General features: G+C 36.2%; 1 protein-coding gene across 1 annotated transcript in view; it reads left to right on the plus strand.

Annotated features, from left to right (window-relative positions):
- Positions 1 to 19714, plus strand: part of PRIM2 (DNA primase subunit 2) — a 329319-nt gene that overhangs the window by 194132 nt on the left and 115473 nt on the right. Inside the window, exon 12 of the mRNA XM_032299377.1 lies at positions 18425 to 18497. Within this exon, the coding sequence (XP_032155268.1) occupies positions 18425 to 18497 (73 nt within the window). The remainder of the gene's footprint in view (positions 1 to 18424; positions 18498 to 19714) is intronic.

Below are 19714 nucleotides of genomic sequence, written 5' to 3' on the forward strand. Positions count from 1 at the left end.
GTGTAAGAGGGGATAATTGAATGGACAGTGTTTCAGAAAGGGTAGAAGGGAATTGGCCAGGACATCAAACTGACTGAAGTTTTAAAAGTACTTTCCAAGCTAGCTTTTTGGTGCATACTAAGAACAACCTAGTGTGGCTGGTAGATGGTTATTTATCATAATCCCTATTTTACAGGTTGATGATGGAGCCTCATGACGTTCTCATTAAGAAAACCTAATTTTTCTTCTTTTTTCCTTTTTGAGATGAAGTCTTCTTGCTCTGTCGCCAGGCTGGAGTGTAGTGGCACAATCTCGGCTCACTGCAACCTCCTCCTCCTGGGTTCAAGCTATTCTGTCTCAGCCTCCCAAGTAGCTGGGACTACAGTGTGTCCCACCACACCCAGCTAATTTTTTATTTTTAGTAGAGATGGGTTTCACTGTGTTGACCAGGCTGGTCTCAAACTCCTGACCTCAGGTATTCTGCCTGTCTCAGCCTCCCAAAGTGCTGGGATTATAGATGTAGGCCACTGTGTCCGGCCAAGAAAACCTAGTTTTTCTAGTGAAAAATACTGCTCTTCCCTCTACTCAGATGAATTATTTCATAAGACTTTACCATTTTTTCAAAATTGATACCAGGAACTTTTCTGTTGGAAGAAATAAACTTACTTAGATTTACAAGAATGTAAAGTTCAGAGAGAATTTGTATATATCATTATTTCTGCTTTCACCAAATTGCATATTATTAGATATGTAATCCAAGGAGCTTGCATCTCATTGTGACTTTACTGTCATTCTCATGGTTATATGTCACTGCATTTTCTAGGGTGAATTAACTCATTCACTGGTTTTGTAGTTTGGAGAACATAAAGGTCTTGGGAGATGTTCCCTTGAATGTAAAAGTTGATTTTAATAAGTGTCTTTGCTATCCTAATGATGGTACCATCGGATAGTATTTATAAAAATGGTATTAGGCTAGCAAGGGTGTATATTAAAGATGGTTATTTTTATTGATTAACTCACTTATAAATATGAAGTATAAACAGGGGCAACTAGAGAGGAAAACTTGCAGCCCATATTCTACATGTGATAACTTTTAGCTGTGTGATTGAGAATTTTCCCCCCTTAAAAATAATGCCTACAGTGTATGTTTCTTCCTCCTTCATCCCTCCACTTCAAGATAAGAAGTGCATTGGGGGACAGCATATTATATGTCACTGTAATAGTTGTTATTACTGGCTGGACGCGGTGGTTCACACCTGTAATCCAGCTAGGAGTTCGAGACCAGCCTAGCTGACATGGTGAGACCTGGTCTCTACTATAAATACAAAAATTAGCTGGGCGTGGTGGCATGTGCCTGTAATCTCAGCTACTCTGGAGGCTGAGGCAGGAAAATCGCTTGAATCTGGGAGGCGGAGACTGCAGTGAGCCAGGATTGCACCACTGCACTCCAGGCTGGGCGACAGAACGAGACCCTGCCTCCAAAAAAAAAAAAAAGTTGCTATTGTTTAATGTTTTGTCATTAAAGAATAACTAATTTTTAAAATGTGTATTTGTTGCACCATAATTTTATGAGCATGTTTCAGCCCAAGAATGAATTAGAAATCAAATAAAGATAAAACAAGCTAAGAAAGACAAGTATTACTTACAATAAGTACTTGGACTGCATCATATGGATTAACTTTTAATGCATATTGATTTTGCAAGCAGATGTTTATACTGATCTTTATTTTAAAATCATATAAAATAAAGCATCTTCCTTCAGTTGGTATTATTACAGACTACTTTTGTAAAATCATTTTTTTAAGGCAGTACATTTGGTTAATATGCACACATCTCTATTTACTCTTCTAAAGAATATGCTGTCACAAGTTTTTTATCAGACATGTAATCTCTGTAAGAAAGCTTTTCCTACTATCCACAGTGGTACAGTTATCATTGTTTTCTTTTTGAATTAGTTCTCATTTTGAAGTCAGAAAATTGTGTGGGCGTTCATGTATCTATTGTGGTATATGAAAATAAATGCCAGAAAGTGGTTTAGTAGATAGGGGCTTCATCAATTGAGGGCTGAAATGAAAGCGTCATTAGCGTGGCCCACATGCTTCCGCTGTTTGTTAGCTCTTTCTCATCACCTGTTTCTAGTCTCTGGCAGTACCTTGAACATTTATTTCCTTTTCTACATGCAGCAGCACAAGCTTTTAGTTTGGTGATTACAGAGGTGGTTTTCCAGGTGCTGTGTAAGATATTAATAAATGAGAATATATTGTTTTCCCTTGTCACCTTTGAATTAAAATTTTTTTCACATCTCTGTGGAAAATGTTAATGTCTTCTTAGAGGTATACTTGTCAGCATTTTGTTAGAATCAGCTTATTATGTTAAGGACACTATAATTGGTACTCTGATTGGGTACAAAGGAACTCATAGATGTAGTCCCTTACTCAAGATGCTTATATTTTTAAGGGGAAAGAGGACCAAAATTTATAAACAGTTCCCCCTCCTCCCACCGACACACACACCCAAGGCTGCACCAGAATACTTGCTGCAATTAATCAAGTAGATAGTAAAGAGAGTGGTGGGAAGGCTTATGAGAGGCAGTGTCTGCCTGTGAATTATGATACAAATTTAATGTTTTTGGTAAAATGTATAGTCAAAATATATAAAATTACCTCCCTCCCAAATACAACCACCAATAAGCTTGTGTTGTGAACGTACATTATGCATACTTAGATGTAATTATAATTAAACTGGTTAACTTTTAAAATTTTCACTTAATAAAGGTATAACTATGTAATAAAGTAGGAAGTTGATTTTCATGACTCTAATTTTAAGTATCTGTGTAATATTCAATCAAGCATAGATTTATCTACTTTTACTTAATCATTGCCATTTAATCAGATATGTATAGCTTTTGGGGTTGAATAAACCTGTGAAGAAAATTGTAGAATGTGAACAGTTTCTCTGTGTTCAGACAAAGTAACTGGGGAGAAAAAAATGCTATAATAACTTTATGCAGAAGGAATTGCAGCATAGATGTTTTCTAGCACATCAGATGGAAATAAGAACAAAGAACAGCAGCAACCTAGGTGGTGTATAACTGAAAATACAGAGGTCCGGCGCAGTGGCTCACGCCTGTAATCCCAACACTTTGGGAGGCCGAGGCGGGTGGATCACGAGGTCAAGAGATCGAGACCATCCTGGTCAACATGGTGAAACCCCGTCTCTACTAAAAATACAAAAATTAGCTGGGCATGTGGCACACGCCTGTAATCCCAGCTACTTGGGAGACTGAGGCAGGAGAATTGCTTGAACCCAGGAGGCGGAGGTTGCGGTGAGCCGAGATCGTGCTATTGCACTCCAGCCTGGGTAACGAGAGCGAAACTCCGTCTCAAAAAAAAAAAAAAAAAAATACAGGGAAGTTCATTAGCCTAACAGTGCCATGTTGCTTAGGTGAGAAAGAAGTGGCAGGGTTCTTAACAACTGAACGAATGACTTGGAAAAAGATGGAATTGAGGAAGCCGAATTTAAAATTTTTAGATTAGAGCCTTTATAGCCACTTTATCAAACACTCCTTTAGTATTAAAAATCACACGTGTCGTAGGTCTATATGCGTAACAAATACATGTATATATAAATTTCCCTGATCTTTAGAAACAACGCTAGCATTTTTTACAGAAGGAAAATAAAAAGTGACCAGTTTAGTTTTCTATTCCAGCCTTAACAAATTACCACACATTTAGTGGATTAAAACAATGCCCATTTATTATCTCATAGTCTGTCGGTTAGAAATCGGACGTGGCTAAAATCAAGGTGTTAGCGAGGCTTATGTTCCTTACTGGAGGCTATGGGGAAGAATTTGCTTCCAAGTTTTTTAAGTTGTTGGAGAGCCTGTTTTTATGCTGGCTGTCAGTTGAAGCCTGTTCTTTCCTCCTGAGGCTCCCCACATTCCTTCTCATGGTTTCCATGATTTCCTGGAGGCCTCTGTAGTCCATGCCTGTGAGTCCCATCACACAGCCTTCCCATGCTTCAAGTCTCTCTAACTTACACTGCTATGTCACAAGGCCTCCAACTTGAGAAAGTTTTCCGCTTTTATGGGCCCATGTGATCAGATCAGATCATGGGGATCTCCAGGATAATCTTTTCATCTGAGATCCTTTTACCTTAATTACATCTGCAGAGCCCCTTTGCCACGTAACCTAATACATTCAAAGGATCCAGGAATTAGAGCATATTTGGAGGATCACTGATTCAGCCTCTTCTAGTGAAGGTTTTCTTTTGAGGTGGGAGTATGGAGTGAAAAGAACTTTTTGTATCACTTTTCATCAGTTTTACAGGTTAAGTCACTAGTCTTAATTTATATAGAATGCTGACGTTTCCTGGAGTTTTGTAGTTAATTCACTTTGTTACTTAAAGTTGAAAAAAGGCATAAGAAATAATTTCTTACAGAAATATAAAAGGTTGCTGATTTTCTTTTTAATGATATAGAAGGAAGATAGAAAAATCTTTCCTGTCTTGTCAGCCACCTATGTAGGACAAGGCAAATAAATAGTGCTATAAATAGTAGACGTCATAATGAGATTATATATAGTGGCCGAGACGTCTGGAGGTACTTGGTGTGAGAGCTGTTCAGTAATACGTGCTCGCACACCTTTTAGTGTTCTAAGAATTTGTTTGATTTATTGTTTATTGAACACATATTAAAGGAGCTTTTACTGGTTGCCTCACATGGTATTAGGTTCTAGGGATACCTTTATTTCTGTCTTTGTAGGACTGAATAGTTATCAGTAAAAAGAGAATTTTAACTAAAGTAATTATAATAAATCATGACTCTTGGTATAGTGGAGATATGTGATTATATGAGAGCACCATCATGGAAATAGTGAAACTTCGCCTGTCACAGTGGTCTTGTAGCTTATCTTTAGCCAGTCATTTTAGATTTCCCTTAGTCCTCTGACTCCAGAGTTTCTCAGGAATTTCTGCATTGTGGATACTGGGAGCCTTCGTGGAAAGCAAAATTTATAATTTCTTACACTTTTTTAATAGTTTTAGTATCTGTAATTAAATTTCATATTCTTCACTCATTGGGTTTTTTTTAGAACATTGATTCCTCTCTAGTTAGGTAATAAAGAAAATTAGTCATTTTATACTGTATTAGTCATAAAGTACTAATAAAGTACAAAATAATAATGTTAGGGGAAATAACATTCATAAAGACCTGAGAAGGTACTGTGGCATTATTTGTGCTCTATTAACAACAAAAAGTAACTTATCGAATGCTATGTAATAGAACTTTCTGTGATGATGGAAGTGTTCTATGCCTGTACTGTTTAATCCAGTAGTCATTTATAGCTGTTGAATATTTGAGACGTGGCTAGTGCTACTAAAGAACTGAATTTTTAATTTTATTTAATTTTAATTAATTGAAATTTCAATTTCAATAACTGGTTTTAATTAATGTTTACTGTGTTTGATAGTATAGTTCATATCGTATTTGAAATATATTTAAATAATTACATACTTAAAAAAATCATAGTAGTGGGACTTAGAGTTTCAAATCTGAGGTAGTGCTGGAAAAGCTGTACCTATGGAGCTGTTACAAGAAATTGTGGCTACTGAGGGTCACGAGGCTCCTAAGTCATGGCAGCTCTCACACCTACGGGTGGGGATTTTGCCTCTGCACCTGAAAGAACTATCCGCCTGTGTAGGACTGTGGTAAGGATTCCATACAAGAGGAATACTTGAAGCTGCCCAGCTAGCAATCTGTCATTCCTGTCCTGGATCTTTCCAAGTAAAATGATAGCACAAGTGGCTGGTAGTCTTGTGAGTCTAAATGTTTAGTTAACCTAAGAACACCACCTGGCATTCCAGAACCAATTAACCTTTATTCACTCAGAGTAAAAACAAAACAAAATTCAATAAATTGAGCTGAGGAAAGGCAGACTACCAAGACTCACCAAAAGTTTAATGCACTCTCAATTGTTTCTAATTACTATTTAGAAAGTAGTGCTAGAAAGGATAATACAAGGTGAATTTTCAATGTCCACTTTTGATAGTGCTACCTTGGTTCTTGACTTACTGCATACATACCATCTACCAGAAATAGTCATCAAATATGTACAGCTGTGGAAACAAACAAAAATGTGTATAGCGGTGTATCCTCTCAGGTCTTACTGAGGTCTGTTCTTAATCATCCAATGTAAAGCCACCCACACAAGTGCCTTGTAATATTATCTCACTATGTTATGTTTTCTTCACAGCAACATCAATAGTTGGAGCGATCACTTTATTTGTTTGTTCGGTATTTTTTTGCCTAGGGTATAAGTTCCACAAGAGCAAGGAATTTGGCTGTATTGTTTACCATTATCTCCCCATTAGTTATATGAATGGCATAATAGGACCTCAGTAGACACTTGAATGAATGAATAAATGAAGAAATGGATGAGTGAATTATAGAAACTTTCAGATTTTAAAATTTTACCTTTAATTACGTTTTCCAAGCTGCCTAATGTTGAGACTGAATGAGAGGGTAATTTGGACAAAAAGCGGATGGATTTTCTGTTGTTTCAAAGGGATAACTCTCATAAAGAAATGCTTTTTACCTTTGTAGAAATGTACAGCTGTTTTTGTCTTTTGTTTGGGGACATGCTACTCTTCTTCATGGAATCAGGAACTAATCATGGAGGACAGAGAGTACTTTCTATTCCTCTATGCGATCTCAGGAAAGTGCTTCTCTTTTTCTCTTACCAATGACTTCTTCAAATGTTGACCATTTATATTTAAAAACAAAACCCAAACAAAACTGTTGCATACCTTGCTCTTTTGATATTTGAAATGAAACACTTAAACATTATGAGGCTTTGTCAATGGCTATGTGAGACTAAAGCGGTATGTAAGGAAAGGATGTAATGTGACTTGGACTGTGACTTTTAGTAATAATCCCCATTAACTGTCCCGGCACCCCCCACCAAAACTCCCAAAACATTGTGGCTGTTATTGGGGAACAGATGTGAGGGGATAATCCTAGAATGCCTTAAATGTGTAATGGCTCATCTCAGAAGCATTCCACATTCTGTAAATTACGTATGGGGGAACAGGAAGACATTGTCCATCATTTTCATGTATTAATTTTGCTGAATGTTGGAACTTTATTCCCTTGGCCTCTCACTTTTTCATATCTACCCTATTATGAATCCTTTCTTTACTGTAGTCATTTGACTACCGTGGAAGCAACCCCAAACCAAAACCACCTCTTTTAGGGTTCATTATATTACCAGAATATGCACTAAGGATATAGGGAGTAAAGGAACATAAAATTTTTACTCATGAAAGTAGATATATTTTGGGCATCTTAAAGTTACATGGTGAAAATAACCTATGTAAGGCTGTAGTTTGAATATATATTATAGGGGTGTATGTGTGTATTTTACATTTAAAATCAATTTTACTGAGGTATAATTCACATACCAAAAATCCACTCATTTAAAGGGTGTAGTTCAATGTCTTTTGACAAATGTACAGATATTTTTATAGAAAAATGAGATGCAGCTTTTACTTGTCTTGGAGTTCACTGGATTTTGGTTATAACTTGGAATAAATAGGAAAATATGGACCACATGGGGAATATGAGGCAAACATAAAATAAAGTAGCAGTTGTACCATGTCTAGTTCCTGCCTGTATGGAAACCCATATGGTCCTGATTTTTGTTAGATATTTTAGCCTCTTGGAATTACACAGCTTCTCCCAGTTATAAAGAAAAATAGATCATTATATTATACTGCATGTTGTCTGATGGTAGTTTTCTGTGGAGATTTCTTTTTTAAACAAAGTTGAATAAAATTTATGCTTGTGGAAAAATACATTCAACCAATTTTAAAACAGAATATTATTGATTTTGTTCTCATTTGGAATAACTGCAGGGAAAAATCAACTGGGCTAATACAAGTTGGATTCCATTTACCAGGGATTTAGCTGGAGAAAAAAACCCAAACTCATTTCAATTTCAGTGGTGACAGCTATTGACTGAATTTTCCTGTGATATCCTTCACTGCAGGAAATGATACATTGTAGCTTTGGCTCCCTTGATTTCCTACCTACCTAACAAATCCAAAGTGCAGGGACTGGGCTTTGCAAATGTCTGAGTAGCCTAGTTTATGTGGATAGAATGTTTGTTATTTTTAACACCCAAAGTAGGTAAAATTGTGATTGAAAAAATAGATATATGGGTAATGTACAGAAACATTTATTTCTTCTTCCTGAAATTGCTTTTCCATTTGTGCCATGATTACACCTGGCTTTATGTGAAAAGGTTGTATTGGAACTTGGTATACTTTTATAGAATGATGTAGGAGATTACAGTTCATTTTGAAAGATGTATTAGCTTACTTTTTAATGGTCCAAATAAATACGTTTCCTTGATGCAGAGATTGGTTTTGATTATTTGTGATGTTTTCCTTACTGCTTTTTTATTTTATGTCAGTTTAAAAAATATGATAAACTATAGCCTGCCAGATAGAAAGGAGTAAATAGTATTAACCTTTTAAGGCTTAAGAATACGGGGAAATGCTTGACAAAGAAAGGAAATATGTTTCATATGTTATTGTTTTATGAACCTCAGAAACTCTGCTGTTGGGGAGGGAGGGCAGAGAGATACTTCCTGAGGATGAGGGAGGGATTCTTTCCACTGTGGCTTAGCATTTTGCTGTAAGCCATATTTGCATTCTATTTATTAAGGCTTCTTACAAATGAGAGAAGAATGGACAATTCCAATTAGATATTGAGATTGAGGTTGGCCAAGCAGCCCCAAAGCCTCCTAAAGAAACGTGTCACAGCTTTCTTTGTCCCCAAAGAAACAATTCAGGTTACCACTAAGTTAATCAGAATTCAAGATTGCTTCCCTAAAAGTATAAATGGCAAACTAAAAACTAGATTCCCAAGTAAAATGTTGTAAAAACAAGCACATTTACAGTAGACTTGAAGCACTTCCTTTAGCTGGCCCATTTACAGCCTGTATTTTGCTTATGACTGTCAGAGATTTATCTTAATGTAGCAAATAGAAGTCAGGGTAAGTCAGCTGTCTATTCTACAGGTATACGTAGTCCTCCAGAGAATCATTTGATTGTTTTATGTCATTGTATTCTCATTGTACAGAAATGCTGTCCAGTAGAATCATAATGAGAGCAACAAGTGTAAGCCACATATATAATTTTAAATTACTCAAATGAAGTTCATTTTAATAACATACCTTACTTAACTCATATTCAAAATAATCTTTTATTGTTGTTATTTGTTTGTTTTGAAGAGATGGGTCTTGCTCTTTTGCCCGGGCTCCGCTATTTGAACTCTTAGGCTCAAGTATTCTTTCTCCCCTAGTTTCCAGAATAGCTGGGACTGTAGATCTGTACTACCACACCCAGCTCAAAATATCATTTTTTCATGTAATCAATATGAAAAATTATCAATGAAATATCTTACATTTTATGTACTAAGTCTTTGAAATCCAGTGTGTACTTTATACTAAACATCTCAATTTAGTCTAAGCTACATTTTAAGTGTTCAATAATCACATTTGGCTAATGGATACTATATTGAACAGTAAAGCTTTATAAAATTGGATTTCATTTAAATCTCTACTGTTTAACTTGAATATTTGTACTTTGGAAACTTCCTAAAACTGTAAATATAGACTATAATGATAGACTCACAAAATCTTCCAGGTATCAGGTTATTCAAGGACATCTAAATTCTCCTGTTAATACTTTGAGGTTAAGCATTTTATGTGATAATATGAAGAAGGTTGGGAAAGAAATTATTTTTTCTAGTATTCATAGGAAGAAATTGGTGAACATCAAGAACAGAGAAAAAAACATGTAAAATGTTTACGAATAATAAATTTAGGCTGGGATGATGATGATGTTTATTACAATTTGAATGAAAAATACTGTAATAAACACTACAGACATTTCATTTGCCTTTACAACAACTTTTTGAGGGCAGTACTTTTGTGATGTGTTTTTATAATTCCTGTTTTATAATCCCAGTGATTAAGATGAAAGTAATTAAGAGATCACACAGTGACTGTATGCAAACACATGACTCTTGGATTCTGAAACTTACCTTCTTAATCACTCTTCTCTGTTTGGTTCTTTTATGCCCCCATGATTGCCATGGGCAAACTGGACTTGGAGAAATTATACAAATGAAGAGGAGTTGCAGCCAATTCTTAAAGTGTTGCAGCTATTCCACTACTTCCTGTTTACTCCATGAAATTTTCATCAGTAGTCTGAAAAAGAGAAAAATGACCGGAGTTGTAATCACCCTTGAAAAGCTGACTTTTGCCCGCCCATTTTGTCAGTAATGCCTGGTGGCATTTATGTCCCAGTAGTGGCGCTGGTGAATACCACTCTTGGAGCTGAGGTGTGATGATCCGTCTTCTGCTAACAATCAGTGCCACAGCATGAAAAGATTATTATTATTTTTCTTAACTAGCTAATCTTGTCATGAGACCTATAAATCTACTTTTATGTTATTTCTGCTTTTTGTTTTCAACTCTTGAGTTTCAACACTCAAAAACATTTCCCCGTTGAGTATGTAAGTGCTCATATTGATATTCGTGGTACATTGAACCAGGACTTAAATTTCTGTTATTTCTACAAAGCCCAGAAGTAGGCCTGCCTTTCACGACAGTTCACAGATCAGATGTGTGCAGATGTTTCTGTTTCAGATTTATCCTTTTATATATCCATGGTATTTTTGTTCTTTAGATGTTTGTGAGATAGTATTTGGGGGAAACTAGTTTAGTGTGAATGTGATTAATTATGCTTTGCTCTCTTGGTCACTCCTCAACTCCATCATTCTCCAATATTAGATTGATTTAATTGGATTTAAAATGGGATCACTTAAATTTGGTTGCATAAATATGTGTTTTGCATATTTTGAAAGTCTTACCTTTTTCTTTTCCGCCTATAAATTATTGAAATTCTGTTAGCTTTATCATTTTCTGTTTACTGTGATTTTAAACGATAATGGAAAACTAGCCATGCTGCCCTCTTATGTTTAATGGGCAAGATAATGTGTGAGGGAAAAGTTCCTCAGGTGCCACTGCATTTAATTTTTATTTAAGTTTATTGAACAAATGCAACCATTAAAAGCTGCTTTTATATATTTTGCATATCATTAATTCTTGTCTTATAGCAGATTGTATAATTTAAGACCATCACCTCAAAACAAAACAAAAACATAGGGAGAGAAACCAGATTACTTTTATGTAAGCAGTTATACACAATTGCAAAACTCTGTTTTCTTAGAAGGCACTATTATATGTACACTTAGGTGTTTAGAAACCTGGAGAAAACCTCAAATTTTCATTAAAACAGAAAGTTAACACTATAGTAAAGGAAATAGGACTTAAAGGTTTTTTTTAAATTTTGTTTTAACAGTCTTTGATTAAAGACCTATCTCAGGACCTGCCTAATTTCCTACCTGTCTAATTTCTGTTCTCTTCCCAACCTTGCCCACTTGCCTTTGCTTGTGTTTTTGTCTAACCTAACCTCTTCATCTATAGACCACTTTTTAGAAATTTTCTTGGCTTTGCTTGTCTTTTCTGCCCATCCATCTGTTATGTGATAACCTTTCAGATCCCAGGAAAAAGACTTCATTATTCCAAAATGCCACGTCCGTATCACACTCTTACTTTTTTTTAAAACCCCTTCAGCAACCTTAATCAACTTAAATCACATACTTTTATGAACCTGGTCAAAATGCCAGAATGTTTATTATATTCAAAATTGTTAAACTACAAATGCTAAAAATATTAAAACAACCAGGCCTTTGACTTTTTTGTGATTTTCACTTCCTACTTCTAAACCTCCAACCTTAAATTATTTACTGACTACAATCTCTAATTCTTCCACTTTACCATTCAGTTGCTCATTCCTACTGACTGTCATCTTCCGTTCATCCCAGCCTCCCATTTCTGTCCCCCAAGGTCACCTCCCCCTGTGACTCAGCAGGCTTCTCTATTCAACCTAGATCCGTTGCCAGTCATGTCAACAACATACTAATAACGTTCTAGAATCCTGTAGCCTGTGTTTCTAAAGCGTAACTCACTCTATTCAGTGTCATTTTATTGCTCAAAAAATCTTTAATGCTCCACATTGCTTACCTTCTCCTCTCACCCTTCATTTAGAAGAGACCTGTTCTCTACGGGCCTGAGGAACAATTGTTTTGAGCATTGTTGTGGCACTCATCACATTATCCTCCCTGGATTATGTTTGGATCCTTCACTGCTTGAACCCTTCCTTGGTCACAGAGGTGCTTAATAAGTGTATGCTGAGAGATAGAGGGGTTTGTACAGGGACTCTTGAAAGTGTATGTGTGTGTGTGTTTTTTTTTTTGTTGTTGTTTGCTTGTTTTAATAATTAGGATCTGTTACATTCAGATAAGGACAACAACTGGGATGTGGAAAAAAAGAGTCTTATAGAGGGAGAATCTGACAATCTAGTGATATTAAAAAAATAGTTTGTCGTGGGTTTTATGCATCTATATGGTTCCGTTTTGGTAGTGAAGGTGTTTATTTTGCTGGTACAGTGCAGTAATTGTTACATTTTGGCAAAAGTGTACTATATCCTTTTACAGCCCAGTGTCTTCAGATATTTTTCAAATATAATTGAATACTCACTGAACCACATCTTTATTGTTTTCACTACTTTTCTATAACTTGAGAAAACTGGTATTTCACCCTGAATGCCTTTCACGCTATACTGTAGCAAATAAATTATGCATCGGGAATGTAAGTAAATCACTGCAATTCCTTATCCTTTACCACACATATTTATGGATGAAAAAAATTGATGCATAGTTTGCCCTTTTTTCTTTTATAAACTTGTGAAAAATTAGTGGCTAACTGAGAATTAAGGAAACTAAATTCAGATTTTTCAAGATTCTCTGGTTAATCAAACATTGCTCTTTATATTTGGCAAAATAGTCATTAATGATATAATTTGAATTTTGTGACCTACTAAAATGTTCTTTGGTCTTCTATATTGAAAAAAATGGTATTTGTGTTACATCTTTATTCTTTTATGAAACATTAGGAATAGAAAAACTTTTATGCTTACTGAATCTCTCATTATAAAAACTATGTTGGTGACAGTGAATACTTCTCAAAATAAGGCTGTGATTATTTTAAATGGACAGAAAACTATTTTCTGCTGGGTTTGCATGTGTTTATAGATGTCAAAGCATTTAGAAATCGTTTTTACTGTTAAAAATGACTATTTCTGTGTTTTCCCAATTTAATAAGCATAAGATATGTTCCCTCATAAAAGTGATCTTTTTCAAATCATGAAAATAAGAATATATTTTGACAATTCATTAATGTAGCAGCTTCATTTATTTCGCAGTAGTATGATAGAAAGCTGGCACTGAGCTCTGAATGTGGGAGAAGGGTGCTTCTTTTTTCCTGGCTACCTGTTAGGACTCTCCTTTAGAACCATCTCTTGGCACTTTGAAGTAAAAGCCAAAGGCTCAGTTTCATGAGCCAGTGTGAATTGTTTTTCAGGGTTTTTATTATTTTACGACAACATTATTTGTTTTTCCTCTATCTTGATTTTTGAGCTTCTGTCAGTTTCATTATTATGAGGAAAAAAAAATTACCTGGAAACATGTGATGACGAGTGAAGAAAAATGTGAAAGTTTGTTCCTGAATTGCAGTTTGATTTTTTAGGCTAGTCTTTATCTTGGTGAAAATGAAATCATGTCTTGGAAGCACTCAGTTTCACTAAGGCTAGAAACTGATCTATTATTCCGACTTTTCAACCTCGTCATCAAAGTATATCCATTCTTTTCCAGAAAATTTCCTGAACCCATCTATTGCCTTCCTTTCTTTATCCATTACCACTACTTGACTCGTTCTCATCTTCCCTCACCTGGATATAACATTGCCTACAGTATTCTTCCAGTTAGTTTTCCATTGTCGGTTCCACGCCTTTTTAATCATTTCCCCACACTGCTTTGTTTCTCAAGTGTAAACTTGATTATGTCAGTTCTTGCTTCAGATCTTTTCATGGTTTATCACTGCCCACAGAGCATGGAATATTAAGGCTTCTCATGATCTGCCTTTTTTGTGTTGTATCTAACAGTCTCCCTGCCCCCAGCCACATCTGTCCATAACTAGTTCAAATATGTATTAAGTAACTGTGATGTTTATTATCATCTCCTCTAATGCAGACATAAGTAAGCCTCTCTGAGTATAGATGAGTAGAGGAGAAATGCCATTCCTAATTCTGATGCTTAACATATTCATTTCTGTCATATTCATCCCCACCCCCATGGCCTCCATACTTGCCCGTAATGGGCTGGTGGCCTTCTTTCTATTAATTATATATATGTCTTTTTTTATAGTTTATTTTTTAATTTTTGAGACAGGGTCTCACTCTCTCATCCAGGCTGGAGTGCAGTGATGTGATCAGAAATCACTGCAACCTCAAACTCCTAGGCTTAAGCAATTCTCCCACCTCAGCCTCCTGAGTAGCTGAGCCACAGATGCGTGCCACCACTACCAGCTAATTTTTTTTGTTTGTTTTGTATTTTTTGTGGAGATGATGTCTTGCTATGTTGCAAAGGCTGATCTCTAACTCCTGGGCTCAAGCAATCCTCCTGCCTTGGCTTCCCAAAGTGCTGGGAATAGAGAGGTATGAGCCACTAGGCCCGGTCATAAATATTTTTAGAAGTTTGATGTCTACACACTTTAAGTTTACTTATATTCTCTCTGTAGGCATTTATACCAATAAAGCCTTTGCATTCATCATTGCTACCATTCTCTTGCTTTTTTACTTTTTTCCTTGAAACTTAGCTCTTTTGTATATTCTAGGGCGGTGTAGAAGAACAAGCATTTTATACTGTCATTCAGGCAAATGTTTATGTCCTGTTTCTGTGTCTTCTCTTTGTACTTAATATAGTATGCATTAATCTGGGCTGAGAACAACTTCCTTGTGGCACAGTAATTATTTGGCTTCATTTACTCAATAACTGTAATTCTGTTTGTACATCATTTTACCATTTATAAAGGCCTTTCATATTTGTCTATTTGATCTGAACAATCCTATTAGATCATTGTAGTCACCACCTTTAGCTGATAAACTAAGAGGCTGAGGTTTATAAGGGTCAATGGCATGGCCTAGTACTTCCCATCTGGGTGATGGCTCCTCTACAGGATCATGCTGCCTCCCTTGCAATCCTGTTATTTCTGTACTTAACTGGTCAAGACTGCAATTGCTCTGTGTACTGGAGTATGCTTTACTGATTTAATTACCACTTTGGATACATTTTTTCATTTGATTTTCCCAGCATTTCTGTTAATTAGGCAGGGCTGAAATTATTAGTGCCATTTTACAAATTAGGATGCTGCAAATCAAAATGGTTAAGTGACTTGTTCCAGTTTGCAGAAGTGGTATTTAAAAAATGGAAACCAAGAATGGGTCTTCATACCCCTAGCCTTCTGCCGTTCCCAATGCCCCATGCTGCCTCTTCGCTCTACTGTAAGACATGTTGGAAAATGAAATAACGTTTTTATTCCTAAGATTCCACTGAAACAACTCTATGGTTATGCTGTGTACTAAAGTCTAAAACATGAAAGTTAAATGGCAGCTATCAGTTTAACTTTGCATAGGTTTTATATGCCATAGTGCTACTGCAGTTAATGGAATGCGTAGAATTCAATAACACGTTGTCAGAAATGTGTTACTCAAGGGAAAGATAATACAAGGCAAGGGAAAATAATACAAGAGGAGACATGTTTTAGAATCTGGTCTTGTAGGGGAAGAAGAATAATTTTTTCTTCAACCCCTATAGGTTGGAATGGACCCATGTGACAAAAGACAGATTAATAGGAGAAAAACAAAGTTTATTAACATTTTGTATCAGTTTTCTCTGCTTATAACAGAATATCTGAAATTGGGTAATTTATAAAAGAAAGAAATTTATTTCTTGCAGTTATGGAGGATGGGAAGTCCAAGGTCGAGAGGGTGCGTCTGGTGAGAGCTTTCTTGCTGGTAGGGCTTCTGAAGAGCCTTGAGGTGGTGTAGGGTATCACATGGTGAGGAGGCTAAGTGTATTAACATGCCAGCTTAAAAAAGTCTCTCTACCTCATTTTGTAAAGCCACAAGTTTCCCTCCCATGGCACCCCATTAATCTATTAATCCTTTATCCATTACTCCATTATGGATTAATCCATTCATGAAGGCAGAGTCCTCATGATCCAGTCACTTCTTAAAGGCTCCACCTCTCAGCACTGCCACATTGGGTATTAAATTTCAACATGAATTTTGGAAGGGACAAATATTCAAACCACAGATCACATGGCAAAGGAAAAGGACTTTGAGTCTCCAGTGGCAGCAACTTGTGAGAAGGCAAATAAATAGCAGATAAAGACCAGCTAATAAAGCTTGTACATATAGATTTCTCTGGTATCATCTCCACATAATAAGAATCTGAAATTATCTTCACTGATTAACCTTGGTTCTCATTGGTAGAAGGTTGGCAGGATGCCTTTTGTCTTTGTAAATCTGTTTTGCTTTTAGAAATATGGAGGGCAGAGAGCTTTCCTGAATCTGCTTCTTTTTAAATTGCCTTTGCTCAATAATCCTTCATATTTTGGGGGTGGCATCTTCTGGTCTCCATCAGTATCATTCTACTCATTCTGCTCTCAGAGTAATTCTCAGGTCCCTCTTAGCCTGTGGAAGGAGGACTTGCAGGGAGGGAAAATCTGTACCTTTTTTTTTCTCCCCCTGCAGGGTCTCATTCTGTCACCCATGGTGAGGCACAATCTCAGCTCACTGTATCCTACACCTTCAGGGCTCAACCATCCTACTACTTCGGCCTCCCGAATAGCTGGGACTGTAAGCACATACCACCATGCCTGGCCAATTTTTATATTTTTTGTAGAGACAAGGTTTGCCATGTTGCTTAGGCTACCCTCAAACTCCTGGGCTCAAGTCATCTGCCTGCCTCAGCCTCCCAAAGTGCTGGTATTACACGTGTGAGCCAGCTATACTGTGGTTTTGTTTCATAATCCATACCCATTGTTTAATCAGCAAAATTGATTATGGAAACAGCTTGTCTACAGAACATCTTGAGCATATATGTGGTTCAGCAGGAAGAATCTGTAACTGAGCAGATAGAAAGTAGTGTCTGGATTTTTTTTTTTTTTTTGACAGAGTCTCGCTCTGTAGCCCAGGCTCGGGTATCCAGACATGATGATGGCTCACTGCAGCCTTGATCTTCCTGGCTCAAGCAGTCCTCTCACCTCAGCCTCCAGAGTAGCTAGGACGACAGGCATGCCACCATGCCCAGATTTTTTTTTTTAGTTTTATTATTTGTAGAGACAAAGTCTTACTCTGCTGCTCAGGTGGAATTCTTTATGATCATAATATTTTACTCCAGGATTTCTCTTTAACTGTGATTTGTAGAAGCCTTGGTTTGATTGTGGATTTCTATGTGACCTAGCAGCTGTTTTTTGCTGTGTCACACCCTCATGCACCTGAGTCTATGTTCTTAGAGTTGGGCATGGGTTGTGTTGTGTGAAGGAGGTGAAACGTTACAGAGGTGGGTGGCTTTAGGTACTGTATACCAAGTTATGTTTCCTAATTTGAAGATAATCCTGTAGGAAATTTACTATAGGGAAGAGGATGATATGGTACAGTGAGGAAACAGGGAATTAGGAATCAAAAGGTTTGAGTTCCCACTGCACTGCTGACTTGCTTTCTGATCCTAACAAATTTCTAACTCCTCCAAGCCTCCATTTTCACATTCATCAAATGTTACATAGAAACACTCTCTCAGGGCAGTCGTGAGGATCTAATTAGAGGCTATGGAAGATTCTTTGCACACTGTAAAGTGCTACTAAGATATTATTTATTTTAATAAACACTGATTACTTTATGTCAGGCTCTTTAACAAAAATTATTACAATTCAGACCTCCTGTCAATACTGCAAAGCAGGCATTATTACCTCCATTAGGCAGTAAGGAACCTGGCATACAGAAAATACATAATTAAGTAACTTGCTCACCAACTACTTTTAAGTGATGGTTTCCAATTTAAGTGCCAGCTGCTTTTTTGCTGTGTTGTCATGCTAGTAATAAAGGATAAATGGTAGAGGTTTGAACTTTAACAACAACTTGGATTATGCTTCTGAGGAATCGAAGTGGTGCTCTAGACCAGGAGTCAGGATGTTCAGACTGTCACTGTACTTTTATATTATTTTGGGGTAAGTTATTTAAAGTAATTTTATTAAATACATTTAAAACATTGGCTATGTTTCTGCTAAGGTTTATAAGTAAAATACCTTCTTATTTTAATCATTTTCAGAATTAAAAAAAATTCCTTTGAAGGGATAAAAAGTATTTTATGACTCTGTCTTAACATTTGTTCTTTTTTTTTTTTTTTTTAAAGTCATTCCTACACTGGCCAAGATTACAGTACCCAGGGAAATGCTGGGAAGATTTCTTTAGATCAGATTGATTCGGTAAGTAACACATTCTTTTAAACTTAGAACTTTGTCAATGGAGGGAACGTAGATTTTCTGAAATGGAAGACTTTTGGGTGAGGAGACGGAGAGAATGGTATTTCACTGCTGGCTGATTAATTTTAAAGAAAATCCCATGTCCTATACATATGATTTAAAAAAACATGATAGGAAAATCATTTAACCAGAAAATTATCTGTACTTTTATAAAAACAGAATTTAATCATTATTCCAAAAAGGAATTTTAAAAAATAGCTAAATGGAGTTTGTGTTTACATTTAAATACTTTATACATTTAATAAAGGAGAAATGGAAAACACGAAGTGTATTAGTTTGTTAGGGCTGTCATGATAACAGAAATTTATTTTCTCAAGAGGCTCGAAATCCAAGATCAAGGTGACAGTAGCTTTGATTTCTTCCAGGGCCTTTCTTGTCTCTCACATGGCTGCCTTCTTGCTGTGTTCTCCTGTGGTTTTCCCACTGCTTGCATGCGTCCGTGGTGTCTCCTCTTCTTGTATGGACACTGGGTACCTGGGACCAGGCCCTACTCCCTTGGCTCCCTTTAATCTTAGTGACTTCTTTAAAGGCCCCATCTCTAAATATAGTCACATTTGGAGCTACTGGAAGTCAGGACCTTGATATATCAATTTCAGGGGGAGAAGACAATTCATCATCTAGTGTAGACTATGACATTAATAGATAACTAATTTTAGCATCATTTCACTTTACGGTTCCATAGTTATGTGGAACTTTGCCATTCTTGTAGAATTTTCCGATTCTTGTAGAATTTCTTGTAGAATTTGCCATTCTTGTAGAATTTCTCTTGAATACATAACAGAATTTGCACTCCATACACAAAAGGGAAAATAAGCCAGCCATAAGTAATCTTAGGTTAGACAACTACCAAAGTATTCACAATAAATTAAAAATACACATGGATTTTAATGCTTGGAAGCAAGAACTGTAATAAGACTAGTAGAGAGAGACCGTGAGTTTGGATCAGAATGAATAGTTCATCTTCCATTTGAAAATGATAAAAAAGTACTTGCAGTTAATATGTCTAGAAATAACAAAAGGGTTGCCTGCTTTACACCGTTTATTTGTTGATTTGAAATTTGTTCTCAAAGATGTCCAATCTTTTAATTTTTTATTAAACACTTATTTCAAACAGTCCCCCTTCTCACTTCCACTCGTTATCTGTGTTTATATAATGTGAG

This window comes from Sapajus apella, unplaced genomic scaffold, assembly GCF_009761245.1.
Source record: "Sapajus apella isolate SASKATOON/1434 unplaced genomic scaffold, GSC_monkey_1.0 scaffold41, whole genome shotgun sequence".
NCBI lineage: Eukaryota > Metazoa > Chordata > Mammalia > Primates > Cebidae > Sapajus > Sapajus apella.